Genomic DNA, 14,877 nt, shown 5'->3' with positions numbered 1-14,877 from the left:
ATGGTGGCCTCGATTAATTATTCGCTGGTGATAGATGCCGCGTCCTTGTTCAAGCGTTTTACAGTCCAGAGAACGAATTTTTCCTGTTGTTCGGACCAAGGATTTGGACTAGGTTGGAAACAACTGTTGGTGGTCCAATTACGAAGGCAGTACGGTTCAGTGAACCGCGAAATTGCCATTTTATACTGCTACATTCTTTTTTCTATGAAAATCTAATTTTCTATGGCATTCGACATTTTTCCATTCTGTCTGTCGCCATTAGGAAGTGGCAACATGTAGAATTTGTATGATTATTTCAACGCTGTTTCAAGTAATAAATTAAACTATCAACTAAAAATTAAAAATATCGAGTTAATATTTTTACATTTAATAAGAACTATCGTACCATTAAGAGGAATTCCTTTCAAATATTTTCCACATACACCGTTTCATCAAACAGCCACTCGAGTGACTTCATCTGTACCAAACGGTATAGCAATCATCGGTAATCCATGATTCGATTGAAATTAACGTAATTACTCTCCGCTTCGTTTTAACGAACGTAGAATCCTCGTTGCGGTACGATACCGCGATTTCCTTTAAATTACAATCCCTGGAATCGTCGCGATGCAATTAAGGGGTAATTAATACTATTTCTTGTACGTAATCGAGCGATGTCTCAGCGCTCATCGCACGATCACGTTCCTCAATTCTAACTCTAACTCTAACACGAATCACGGGCTATTGTCATAACTGTCCGCGGATATTACGTCGCTGGCTTTAATTCAACGGCTGAGGCCCAACGGTTGATAGGGTTTTGCGGTCGAGGCTGGTTAATCCAAGCCGATTCGAATAACGAAACCGACACAGCGTTACGTAAAACGACCGCTTCTCATTCGGATTCTTCCTATCATTTCTGATCGGATAACAGGAGATGAAATGACGAAGCTGGTTGGATGTTCGCGAAATTGCGTTTCGTTTACGCTATCGTTAAGGGAACAATTGAAATTTCTAACAAATTGCTCCATTTTCCTCAATTTCTTTTTTCCAAACATTTCACGCTATGGAAATTCTACGTTTATAAAACGTATCTTCTATCTAAATCCTACGACTTTATGAAATTTGAGAAAGTTTCAAAAGTATCTTCATAATTTCCATAAATTCTCACATAAAAATCGATGTTCTACCTTTACTCCGACTCTACCAACGATTCTGACCTCGTAAATTTCCCCTCATAAACGCGTACCACTGCGTAACACCGTTCAGTCCGTTCCAATATAACTTAACCCAGCAAGAAATTCCCGGTGATGGCGTTAAATGTTTATAAAGGGCAGCGACCTGTTTCTCGGCCGTGCAGGAATGGCGTAAAGTCGATGGGCAAATATTTGCGGTATCGTCGTAGTCGGGATGTGAACACGTTCAGCTCGCAGGGTTAATAAAGGCGGAGAATGGCTCGAAAGAACGGATAAAGAGAAAGAGAACGAAAGGGAGTTAAAACGGAGGGACGAGGAAACGAAGGGAGTACGAAGCTCGAAGCGCTTGAGAGAAGCGGTTGCTTCTGTGGTCGATCGGTACGCGAGCATCGAGATCCGAGTTTCCACCTACGAGTCGCCGGAAGGGACAGTTTCCGCGGTCCGAGAGCAACGGGGATTTCATTTGCCGCGCGATTCAAGGCGGCTCGGTGATCTCCAGGCGGCGTCTGTCCTTTCTTTTATGCAGCACGCTCGGATCCCTCGTGATCGTCGTGCCAAGCGCGAGGTGAAAGTCTATCTCCTCGGATCCTTCGCCTGCCTCGTTGCTTTCTTTCTCCTTCTTCGATTTTGTACACCTAATCCTGATATAAGCTCCGTTACAGATATACACGATGAGCGGAGAAAAATAAGGAACGGCGTAACCAGCGTGATTAATCGAAACTATTGAAATTTTACTGAATAAAAATAAAGACTCGTGATTCGAGGTGTATCCCATTCGCTAAAATTGTTGGACCGCTATGTGTTTTATAGAGCTCATAGAATTATTATACGAAATCAGCTTAGAAGTCTACTATCTTATGTCACGGTTACGGTAGATCCGTGTTCTGACGCATTTGTCAGGATAATCAAATATACGATATTATGGACACGGATGTATATGTAGTTTCGTCTACGGATGTCTCATTCATCAGAACATGATACAATTAGTCAGCAGGTGTTCTATCTTCTATACGGTGCACAAATTCGGATATATTCAACATATTTTGCAACACATTACAATGTAAATATAGTCTAACGTTCTTCTTTCACCGGGTAAGGATCATTTGCTTTTACGTTACCGCAAACTCGCTAGAAGAGAATCGAGGCTGATTTTTTCACGAACACGGATAAGCAGGCTATACGAGATTATATACATCTCGCTTGGAACATGGAAAATCACGCGGAGGTTGAGGAAATTCGACTCCCTTGAACTAGCTGTACTCGTTCATCACCCAGGGACTTTGTTACCGCCGCGGATGTTGCACAACGCGCGAATGCGAGTGAGTCTCCAAGCTGATTTACGGGGTGCGTGTTTCCCGGCCTCGAGCGGTTCCTGTCGTCCGATCCACCGATAACTTCGTGGATACATGGAAACGTTTTTGAAGAGAATGTAACGGCTAGGGACCGCCGTTGTTGCCAGCGATCTTCTAGCGGAGGATCGATAAATTGGATCGATAGCGTGGGTGTGTTGATTTGGTGAGAAAGTAAATGACGATGTTCGTCTTTGCGGATGAGAGGATCGCGCGTTGTTTAGCGTGATAAGCGACCGTGATATGTTTTAATTTTCTAAGTTCTTAGCGAAGCCTGTATACTTCTAACTCTTTCTTCCGCCTTATAGTTATATTTTTGGAATTTACTTTTGACATTTAGAATTTTTATAGAAATTCAGAAGAAGTTACAGTATTTAAAAATACTGTTATATTAATGTCATTCAATTCTTCTAACACGGATTAAATATTTTCGATTGGAAGATTTCTGTGAAAATTTTGTTAAAATCATATGGAGCAAATATTCCGCGTTAATAGTGACGGGACTGAAAGTTATTACAAGATCCTCAACGATCCTAGAAATCGATTCATCATTTTCGAGATATTATCCGCGATGGATCGGGCAATCGACGAATCAAATAACGACATCGTTCTCTCCTTTATAAACCCGTCACCTCAACCTCCATTATCGTTAAAAGCCATCTCGCCGCGTCCTTTCTCGCTTACGATTTTCGACCGCGCCAAAGCGTCCGTCTTACATAATCGTACGTACGGTAATTTTCCTTCGAGTTAACGACACTGTGGCAATTCGACGTGGAGATTTCCGTTGCGCAACACTGTTAGCCGCTTCGAAGTTTGCAGTAAACGGGTGCGATTTGCGGGACGATGTAACGCAAGAAAATTGGAGCAAATATTACAGGTTACAGTGAGCAAAAGAGACGGGAGGAAATGCTCGCGTGTAGAACGTTTGTTGGAGTTAAAGCGCTTCCGCGACTTCTTTGCGGGTGGCCCTCGTGCCAGCCGCAATTAATTTCAACCGTGCACGCAATGAGAATTTAATCGCACGGATCCACGGGAGCGAACAAGAGGTTGTGTCAAAATTTCGTTTTCGAATTCTACTTGACGTTTCCTGATGAGGTTCGATAGTTAATTAAAAGCTCGAATTATCTAAATTTGAAGATTCAAACATGAATTTGAATTCGGTCTGGATTTGAATTTGAGTTTGAGTTTAAGTTTCAGTTTGGAAGTAGAAATGATCTTTACTTAGCAGACACTCGGAACTCAAGTTTCGTCGAACAGAGAATTACAAATTGAAAGATCTGAAACTTCTCTGTTCAAGATCGATAATAAAAATGAAGTAATTTCAAAGCGCTTTATACGTAGTAACTTCATAGTACCAATTTGCAAGCAACGTAGATGGCGATTGATTTATTACAGCGCGCACGATATTTCCGCAGAACTCGCGAGCGACATTAAGAGCATAATTGGCAATGTCGTTGATAACGTGGAACGCGAATTACAGTAATCACCGAATGAATTTTTCAGTTGAGTCGCGTTTTCTACGCGTTTACGCGCGCTTGTCAACCAATTGGGACCAACGTTCAGCTTGATTTTTAGATTTGGAGGAGAGAGTTAAACGATATCGACTGGTAAATAGTTGTCTCGTACGATCTGTCGCGTTTCCATTATTACTCGTTCCCCTGCTCCGCGTTATTCGACTTTCCCTTATTTGTTTCGTGGCTCGTGTAGCGAGCTTTTCGATCCGTTCGATTGCTACAAAAACGTTTCACAGGCTGTAGCACGTACCTTGGCATATTCTGGCGATGTTACATTTCAGAATTTCTTGCTACGTCATATAAGAAACGATCTTGTAAATTTCGCTTACGATAGCACAAGTTCGTTCGTAAATAAATTGCACGAGTTCTTTGAACTTCCGTAAAGTGAATTTTCGTGACGCATTGTGTTACGTCCGGTGACTCTCTACACAAACTACGCCCAGATGTCTACACGCCCTTATTGCGTACCCTCTGCAATCTCAAGGACCCACTATAAATCTTGGCAGTTTCACAGTTAAGATCCTTCAGACCAAACATGTATCTTTTTACTTCAAGCGTTCCTTAGTATTTATTGTCCACTCTGGGAAGGTACAAGAAATTTGGTTTTTCTCATCTACGGTGTCTCCCGCTAGCAACTTTCTCTCGGGGGCGGCTAGAACCCTTCCTTGCCCACCAACCTTTTTTTTATCCAATTAGAAGCAATGATTATTGCCCTCACTTTCCTGGCCAAAATTGCCATCAACGAATCCGATGTGCTAGAACACCCATCAATAGCTTTCCTCCGCCACAGCACCGTCACCGAACTTCACTGGTTTTCCACCCTTAGATCAGTCATCTATTTAACCTATATATACGCACTGAGCGTAATTGTCTATGTCTATAAAGTTGTTGGAATAAAGTGCATATTGTAATCTGTTACTTCAGTGTTATAATCAGTTCAACCACTTCTATTATCCTAAACGAAATAGGGGATCGATCATTTCGTGGCGTCGATTATCTAATCGTAACGGGAATTTACGATTCCCGTTGGCGCGCTTCCTCGCGATCGCGTCTCTCCGCGAACGGTCGAACATATTGGAAAAACTTTTTTAGGAAATTTCGTGTATAACGTTTGGTCCAGAGCCATACAATAGAACTCGCCAAAAAATCATAAAACATTCCGAGTTCTAAGCTTGAAATTCGAAATACTACGATATTTCCTGCTGGGAACGTCGGTGCAAACGGGATGGCGAATCGCGGTGGTGGCCGGCTACGATTACCTTCCCTTTCGCGGCGGGTCGTTTACGCGACGCGGCGCGACTCTGCGACGGTTAAAGCCGCGCGGCGTTTGTAAGGAGCGGGCTGGTCGCTCGTAGCGCCAGCGCGGAGTCATAAAGGGTATGGGAGCGACACACCCACCGGATGCATTTTACACACTCTGCTCCGGTAGGTAAGCCGCGGTGACGTCATCGTCCTATATACAGGGTGCCGCAGCCGTGACCCGTCGCCGCGACCTGCACAGCCAATTCTTTCCTCCGTTCTGTTGGCGCGCGAAAGTCGGATTCTTGATATCCACCACCGATAATCCAGCATCTGCGTTCCAACTGCCGCGTGACTCTACATATTCCTCGTTACAACTTATACCATTTTTTCTTCTTGTTTACACGCATAGAAACTCAATTAGACTTTAAAACGCTTTATTCCGGCATAATTCTCTTGTCAACGTCGAATCGACCTCTGACTCGTTCTCTTTCGAGTAGTTGTCGAGAGGTGTCAGTGATATCGCGAGCGTGTCTACACAGAGAGATTGTCTCTTTCTCTTTCTGTTTGGCGTGGCTGCATTGCATCGTTGCTCGAGTAACGCAATCGCACGAGTCACGTGCGCCGAGCACGTAATAGAGGCTGGAGAAATTTTTGCTGGATCGGTGATCCGTGGGCTTCGACTTGCGTTCTGCTACAATGTTGCTTCGAGCGTTTTTGCGGGACAGCGAATTAATTGCGCGACCGCAATCAAATCGGTACAGGGTGGAGATTGACGTGGCAGCTGACCGGGGGTGTCGCAATAGGAAGTGCTGCACGGTATTCCGACAGTTTTTCTGATTCAGGGTTGCTTGCCACGTTTCACGTCGTTTTCATTAATTTTGATTTCTCGTAGTGAACCGACGTTAGACCGATGCATGCGAAATATCGTTTCCATGGGTTAATACCGTTTGTTATGTTCCATCTCGCTGTCAATCATCGTCGATGACACGAAAGAAGAATAAATTTTGCTTTGGCACAATCTGTATGGAATATTTGCAAGATTGTTAACACAGACGTTACAAATTCGTAATCGACCAACGAATTTTTTAATTAATTTCGTTCTCGAATTCTGTTATCGAAATCGTAGTAAACTACTTTTTCGTATTTAATAGGTGAAAATATTCGTGGAAGTTATTCGTATAAACGTAAATGTAGCATTTGGAGAAAGTTATGCAAATGTTGGGACATATCGATTTTTCAGTAGAAAATGAATCGACAGGAAAGCTATAAAATAACGTTGACAAAAAAATTTTAAAGAATATTACTGTAAATAATACGTGACAATTTGAAGTGAAAGTCACATATTTCCCATACGCTATGTTATCCACCACTCTAATAAAATTATACGAGTTTTCATAGAAAGTTTCATTCTCCCTTTCCAACAGACATTTCCCCAGCAAAGAGGAGATAGATTATTTATCTCCCTAGTAGTTTTTCCTTCCAATAATCTTTTTTCACCCTCGTATAAAAGATAATAAAAATTTTAGAAACAGAAAGAAGGTAACTTCCTCTGCGCTCAACCCCCGCAGCGTGGAAACCGGTGAGTTAACGACGGGCATTGGTGGCCGTTTCTAACATGAAATATCGGTCGGTTGTCGTCGATATCTGCCGTTGTAATCTGAGTAGAAACAAATCCTTGGAATGCACCGGGCTGGTTGGATTGAGTCGTCGTCGTCGTCGTCGCTATTGCGATTGCGCTCCGGTCCGCTCGTCGGGGATCGAACACGCCGCGCGTCGGCCTGTTGCTTTCTCGAAAGCGGCTGCCATTGTTCCGTCGACGGAAGACCGTATTCGCCGTGGAACCGAGATAAGGGATCAATTTTAGATACAAATATCACACTGACATATAAAGTTGTTGCGACCTCTGTTGTTGTCCTATCCGGGAAAGGTCGATGAACTTTATTCGATTAGCACCAATTTTTGCGATAAATTTTTAACACTTCTAAACTCTGTTCTCTGTCCTTCTGATACCTTGCGTCTATCGCTAAGGGTAAAATTTATGATTTTTTTCAGAGTTGTTATTTTCTAATGTTTCGATTAATTACGTCTTTGTAATTTTGTCGAAGCTTTAAGTTTGTAGCGTGCGGTTCTGAATCACGATTACATCAAACGTTCAAATAACGACACCTACCTCCCTACTGCCGAAAGCGGAAAGAAAAAGAAACGCGTGTCTAACGAATCTCACGTGCGTGCCACAGCGTTAGAAAACGACAATTCACGAAGCTTATCGGACTAGCGAGCGAGAGGCACTTCATCAGGCCAGCGCGGGTTTCCACGTGCGGAGATTGATTAATGCGCGTTTCCATCCCGCGTGTCCCTCTTCCCCTTTCCTTCTGTGTTCGTTCCGTCTCGCTCGAGAAACTCTCTCCTTCGGCTCGCGGACTCGGTGGTCCGTTGCATTATCCTGATCCTAAACAACGCAGCATTGATGGATATCGCGAGCGCTTCTGGTGTATTGTGCAACCATTGGAAGCTGGCTCGCGGCTCCGCTTCCGATGGCTTTTCTCGGTCGCCGCGGCGATTTAATTAACGACACCGGCCTCTCCACTCTTTCTCTCCGTGTGTTTCGATTTTTCGATAATTACGAAGCGACGCCGCGTCACCGTCGCGTCGGTCGATCGTGAAACGGTCGGCTGGCCGCTTAGGAGAGTTCTTAACGAGACGAGAACGAGAAAATATCGGCGAAAGTAAGTGGATCGAGCTGCAAAAGTGTCCCTGCCACTTCTCACAACGCTTGCAACGTCGATACCTTTAACGAACTTTGCTCAAACACGATCTTCGAGAACGACCGATCGATTTGCGTTTTCTTCTCTATCACGATGGTTATCTGTTCGGTTCGATTGTCGTTACCCGGTGTCTATCGTCCGGTTCAGGGTCTCGGCCTAGCGGTACACTGTTGTTATTCATGGGAAAGTATGATAGCGTTTGAAGCACGGTCGTGAAGTTTGTACTTACGATAATTTGATTTGATCCTCGTTCGCACGACGAGGTGTAGATTTCAAACGGAGATTGGAAACTTAGTTTTAATAATAATATAACTTTATCGACTGTAAAATGTTGGTAAATTAGGTAGAAGCAAATAGAGAGATGTACATAGACGTAGGAAAGCGTTCTCCATAAAACTGCAACGAAGAAGCAGCTTTTCTAGTTTCAAAATGTTGATTTCCCTGCTGTTGAGACAGCCAAAGGATCTTTGCAAATCGACCATGAAATCCTGTAGAAGTATTGAAAGGACGAGTCAGTGAGGCGAACGAAACGAAGTACTTACGAAGAAGTAGAATAGGAATTTTCACGCAGACTCAAGGGGAATCGACCGCGAGAGAATCGCAGGCAGAGACTGGTGCGAATTCGCCACAAGCCCTCGCGAATACCGGCCACGTAAGAAGTGTCAGACACGCCAGCGAGAGTGATAACCCGTCAGTTATATAAATGTATTAAATTATATTCTATGCCGCAGACACGCATCGCGGAGAATGGACTGGACGTCTGGCTGATTGGTTAGGGAGATCGTGTAACAAATGTTTTCACGATCTGTATTATTCCCGCGCGAGAAAAGTATTCTATGCTCTCTGCCTTGCAGCCTGCCTCCTTCTCTCTTTTTCTCTTTCCTTCTTCTTCCTCTCGGTTACGTTTCATTGTTTCCATTATGATCACCATAGATTCCCATGACCGGAGTTTTCGAGCCGCGATCGGTGTCACGGTGAAGACAAATCTCCCGGGATTACATTAGATCATTGCGAAATCTGTATACCTCGAATATCTGTTCGGCTCGAACGTACTAATCAAATGTTCACCGGTTGACGTGGTCGCTCGATACAAACTGGTTTACACGAGCAGAACGCTGTCTCGGACAGTTCGACGAATTAATAACGATTGGTGCCGATGGAAAAACGTGATCCAGGCGTAGATATTAATTGTTCTCTTGGAAAACACCTTTGGCTTGTAGCAACAGTATGTGGGTGTTATTCGAATCGTGTACGTTCATGATAAACCTTATAGTGATCGAGGATGACAGGTATTAGCTTCCGTCAATTTGAATTATTTGCTGAGAAACTTATGAATATCATTGAACTAAAGCCTTCCTATCGTACGAGCAAACGTTAATTTTGTCGTCTTACAATATTCTATAATACGTACGAGAACAGCGACTGAACAATAAAATCAACTTTGTCAGTAACTTAACTTGTTCAAAATAAGCAAATATGCAAATACCCTGGAGCAACGGTATTTATAAACGTTAGACCCGAGTCGACTAAAGTTTTCGAGCAAGTTTACCCTCTCGCGCAACGTTCACCCCTTTTCCTTCCACTTTCTACCAAGTGGGGGAGACTCCATCTCCCACAAAATCCCAATCATACACAAAAACTCAGACCGTGCTGCAACATGAAATTCGCGAGTACGTAAGAAATGCAAATTGGTGGGCGTGAAAGGAAATCACGGCGCTTATAACGGGACGCGATTAAACAAAGCGACCGGTTAAACAAAGGGGCTAATCAAGGCCCACCCCGTGGCGTTCTCGGTCAATTTCAATTCCGCGATCGTTCCAGCTTTGCTGTCAGCGAGACGGGCGCATGAAAAAGGCAGGGTTGCTGGCATGCTGACGTCCCAATTCTCCTCGCGTTCTTTCTATGCCGGCACTCCGCTTTGTACCGCCGACAATTTCGACTCTCTCTCTCTCTCTCTCTATTTTTCTCTTTCGCGTTATACTTTTTTCTACCTTCTCACCCTCCGATGACTCTCCCTCTCTCTCTCTCTCTCTTTTTCTTTTCGTTGCAACGAAGCTTAATGAATGCATTCGCTGCGGGGATTTGAGTGAATTCGATCGAAGGCTCTTGTAGCGGTTGATCCGATTGATGTTTGGTGGGGCGAGTTGGCAAGGGAAACGGCCACTGAAATTCGTTTGAAGTATCTTTGATTTCGTTATGCCAGGTTAAATTGTCGGGCTTTATCGAATGTTTGCTTGGAGGTTGATTAATTCGGCATTGTTTTGGTAGAGAGCTCTCGTTTGGAAGTATTGTGTATCCACAATTTAGGTTGGGTTGAAATTAGGGAAAATATTTTCATTTGTTCAAGCTGTTTATGATAGCGATCCTTGTTGAACTTTTGTGCTAGATTTGTCAATCTTATCGTGTTATTAGTAAATATAGTCGCAGTCTATCAATAAGGTCATTAAATATAGAATTTTCGAAACTCGTATGTAAATTTTCAACGAACTTCCCACCTAACTCTCATTAGAGTATTTAAATCGCTTTGTTAATAACACATCTGCCTTCAAAACCCACCACGTGTTTCTAAACATCGAAGCGTGTTTAACCCAGCATTTCATAAATCACATTATCACAGGGAAGTGTAGATACATTACGGTGAATCAAGAGCGGACTGTTCGTGCGAGCAAACGCATTAATAAACAATATGCCTCCATAAGGTGGTCTATTAAAACAGCTAGCGCTGTAGCCACGGTTAATTTATGCGAACCCTCGGCTTCCATGTCCCTTTCCATTCCCCGGAATCCCCATAGGGACGAGACCATCCTCCCCTAACGAGTCTTTTATGCACCGTCGACTTACCCTTTTCCCATAAATTTCGACTGACCAAATATTGGTATTGACGAACCCTGAAATAGCCCTATTATTCGAATATCGTCGTATCCTGAGGGTCGGACTCCCGTTCCACCACGAAAATTATCGATACTCGGCATTATCGATCCAACGAGACAATAGCTGATTTATACTACTCGTTTATGAGATCGGTAACAGTTGTTCGAACCATGTAATCGGGACATTACAAATTGAAGTGGCTGTCACTCGAGCGGCGATCCAAGCGAGCGAATAGCGATTGTCGAGGGTGATTTAGATTCTTTTCTTAAACTGTTTGATCTTGTTAGATCGCTGTTTTCAGAGAAAGGAATGTATTTGTTCTATCTAGTTTATGGTTTTGTTTGTGAAATCGACGACAATATGTCGCTATTACTTTACTCGAGCTTGTAAAGTCCGATGCCGTATTTATACTCGACTACTTTATCTGCAATTCTTTGATGTAACGCTATTTCTTTACAAAAGCAAGGTTGAAACGATAAGCGCAGGAGCGTGTGAAAGGGAGTAGCAGCAATGAAGATAAGTAACGTTGTCTTAATAGTTGTAAGTTCAACTCTATCCATTTGCAAATTTGTGATGTACTATCTTTTAAAGTTGTGACCTCTACTAAATCTTCTGAAAATCTCAAGCTGAAACATAATGACAAACAAAAAGTATCCCATTAAACTCTCAACCGGATGCATTCCACGCGTACCTCGCGCAAGTTTCGTAGCATTTTCGCTCATCGAGCACGGAGACCAGGCGGATGAGGGCGGACACACGTGGGCGATCGAGTACACGTATAATGGTTACATCGCGGTGTTCCCCGGTTTCTCGAGTGGCCGCTAAACTGCGATGTTTATGCAGTCCGGTGTAACGATGCACGCCGATATAATGCAGCCACATCGCCGCTGGGGCGACGCATGCCACTTGTCCGCTTCGCCATCCGACGCCCGCCGGCCGAGCGATTCGTAAGCGGATAGCACCGAGTCCCGATCCCCGCTGCGTCGTCGTTCTGCGAACAACCAGCCGATTTTGCTGGAAAGTATCTGGTTTACGGTCTCGAGAGGCCGACCAACTTTGCGTTCCTCGAAAAAGACAAACTGGATCGCCTCGATTCGCATCGATGAAGGCGAAGGACCACGCGGATTGGAGGAAGGGATCTTGGATAAACGCGTTTACGTCTGCTGGTGATTTGTGTAAATACCAAGGAGAATCGTTCTCTTTCGTTGGTTTTTACGAAGGTGGTCCTTTTTTTCTTTTAGTTTCTTATGGAGTTTGAATCGTTGACACGTTATAGGTGAACGAAGAGATCTCGTGTATTTGTATTTTATTGTCAAAGGCTGTTGACGAAATATCCTGTGTTTCGTGAAGATATCAGACAAGAAATTTGATCAAGATTTTATGCTTAAAATAAACGACAAGATAAGAAAGGTTGACAGTGATTTATTTAACGTGTAATATTTGACACGAAAGAATTAGGTTCGTTTAGTACGTAAAATGTTTAGTTCGTAATGTGCTAGAATTCAACTCTTGAGACTGTAAAATTTTACCACGTAACTGCGCGACTATAAGCAAAAGTACATAGCCATCTTGAATTAAAGCGAAAAGTTCCTCGATAAATCAGCACCCTCCTTTCAATTCACTTTGCGTACATCTTTCGAAAGCACAAAAGACAGGCGGAAGAAACGGAGTCCAGCGATGCTCCTGGAATTGTCGCGCATACCTCCCCAAAAGCAAGTTCCAAGAGTTCATTGGAAGTGGTGGACGGGTGCTGCCATAAAATTCAATTTATTCCCCCTTGTTTGTTCTCACCGTTGGGGGAGATCGGTGTCGATAACAGATTCTCCTGGCGTAGGCCATGATTCCATAACAATATGGAAGAGAACTTGGAACCGTTAGCTCGCTTGTCCCCTCGGCTTCTTCGACCGCTTCCCGTTTCCGGAACCATGGCTCAGCGCGTTAAAAGCTTCTGGGAACGCGGAAATCCGAAGGTGTTATGTAACTCAGGAATGTACGCCGCCATATATTACGTGAAATCTCTACATTACGAATATAGTAAGGTAATGGCCAGTAGTAATATCCTTACCCTATTTTGCGCTATTATTATATTATGATATCGTTATGATATTATGCAGGAATAACTGGGCCGATTTCATAGGAGATTTAATCGGACGCTGTTTCATTGTATATCGACGTACATGTAGTGGCAACAATGTAGTTAATTATCGACTATCTGTTGGAATTAATCTGGTTTGCCCCAGCTTACTACCAGGTATAATAATAATGATCTGGTATTCGTCCATTTATCACGGGGCTACAATAAGGAGATAAGAACGCGCGCATTGTGCTGCTGCGTCCGTGATAAGTGCTGAATATTAACAATGCAACTATCTCGACCTTTACCAGCCATTATACCGTTCATTAGCGATAATGGGGATTGTATATTCAATTATCAATTGTTTTCTAAAATTAATTTCGTGTTCCTGGATTAGGCCTCCATCCGAAAGAATCCCGCGAACAAGGAACAGTTATTCGCTACCGAACTTGTTCTCCGTGCCAAATTTCTAAACTTAAATTCTGATCACGCGTGTAGCTGTGACACTAAAATTAATAAAGTACACGAAGGATCGATTTGAATTCCGAATGACTCGTTCGTCACATCGCATTACATCACGTTCCACCACCTGTCGCCATTCTATCACGTGCCAACCCTTGAAATTCATTCCTGTCCAGATACGAACAAGCCACGTCACTTCACGGTAATATGTAACGTTTCTCCGGAAAACAGGCTCGTGAAAGGACCGCTTTGTTGCAGGGTCGCGGAGATGTCGCATCGCTGGTCCGGAACTTGCTCGGACCGATTTACGGCGATGGCGTTATCAATCTGCTGATAAGACAGGCCCGGGACATCCTGGTGTGCGCTTATCACGGCAACTTGGAGAACTTCCTCAGGACTTATCTGTCACCAGCTGCGTCCCTTCTGGCGGAAGTGAAGTCTGTCGCCTCCGAAACGGTGAGTTTATTTCCTCTTTTCACGTAGTCACTCGCGAATGTACGAGGTTCGTCCGTGAAACTGGATCGTCCGCGAGGCAGGAAAGGTGAAAGAGCGGCGGGAATGCGGCTCAACGGACGGATTGTTCCTCGAAGCGATTAAAGTAATCAGTCTCATAGATGGCTATGTCCAAGTATGGTCGCGACCGGATCCACTTCGCGACCAATTGCGAAATCCGACTTATCGTCCGGATGACACGGCCTTCTATTTATATAACCGGTGACCGATTTAATCGGCGATGAAAGCGCGCATCGAGAAATTCATCTTTTTGTTCGGCGGTTGTTTCTTTGATAGCTGGAGAACACGCGAAGATAGCAGAGTTTCCGATCGGTGTCCTTTGCCTCTGTTACGATCTACGAATTTTTTCTTATCGTAATCTCGGTACCGTTTGAACAAAGAAAAAGATGCTTAACATTTTACGCTTTCAATATTTATAATTTCAACAAAAAATCGAGGCCAGAAATTAAACTGAAAACGATAGGATCGAAAATGACTTAGAATCTAGCAAAATTAAACTTAAAATTAAACTTTTCAGAAAAATCGCGATTTTTCCCTTGACCTGGTACATAGGTAGTTACTTAACCTTCCGAAGTTTGTCTCCAATGACATAACGCGGCTGGCGTGAATGCGATATAACGGCAGATTAACCGAGTAACGCCCTCGCAAAGGTACTCAGTACCAGGTACGCGAGACATTCCAAGAGACAGTTCAGCGTTAACGCTTAGAAATTCAATTAAACCGGCAAGAATTGTCGAGCGAGGAGTGGTCGTCGAGAAGAAAGGCAACCCTTGCCGGTCGATCGTCGCTAATAACACTTGTAGTTGCGGGTAACCGGCCTGTCTCGAATCTCGAGCGACGAGGGTTGTCAGCGCGTCGAAGCACGTGCCTTCACCGAGGTTAATTTATTTACGCGGAAAGCCACGCCAGTCGCAC

The 14,877-nt window shown here is 43.7% G+C and overlaps 1 protein-coding gene across 4 annotated transcripts in view; it reads left to right on the top strand.

The window, feature by feature from the left end:
- The window catches only part of LOC122569842, a 300,923-nt gene that overhangs the window by 52,660 nt on the left and 233,386 nt on the right, over positions 1–14,877 (top strand). For all 4 annotated transcript variants that reach the window (XM_043731473.1, XM_043731472.1, XM_043731471.1 and 1 more), the window contains exon 3: positions 13,708–13,905. In XM_043731473.1, the coding sequence (XP_043587408.1) occupies positions 13,708–13,905 (198 nt within the window). The remainder of the gene's footprint in view (positions 1–13,707; positions 13,906–14,877) is intronic.

This window comes from Bombus pyrosoma, linkage group LG7 (assembly GCF_014825855.1).
Source record: "Bombus pyrosoma isolate SC7728 linkage group LG7, ASM1482585v1, whole genome shotgun sequence".
Lineage (NCBI taxonomy): Eukaryota > Metazoa > Arthropoda > Insecta > Hymenoptera > Apidae > Bombus > Bombus pyrosoma.
This window is presented reverse-complemented; position numbering and strand designations above follow the sequence as displayed.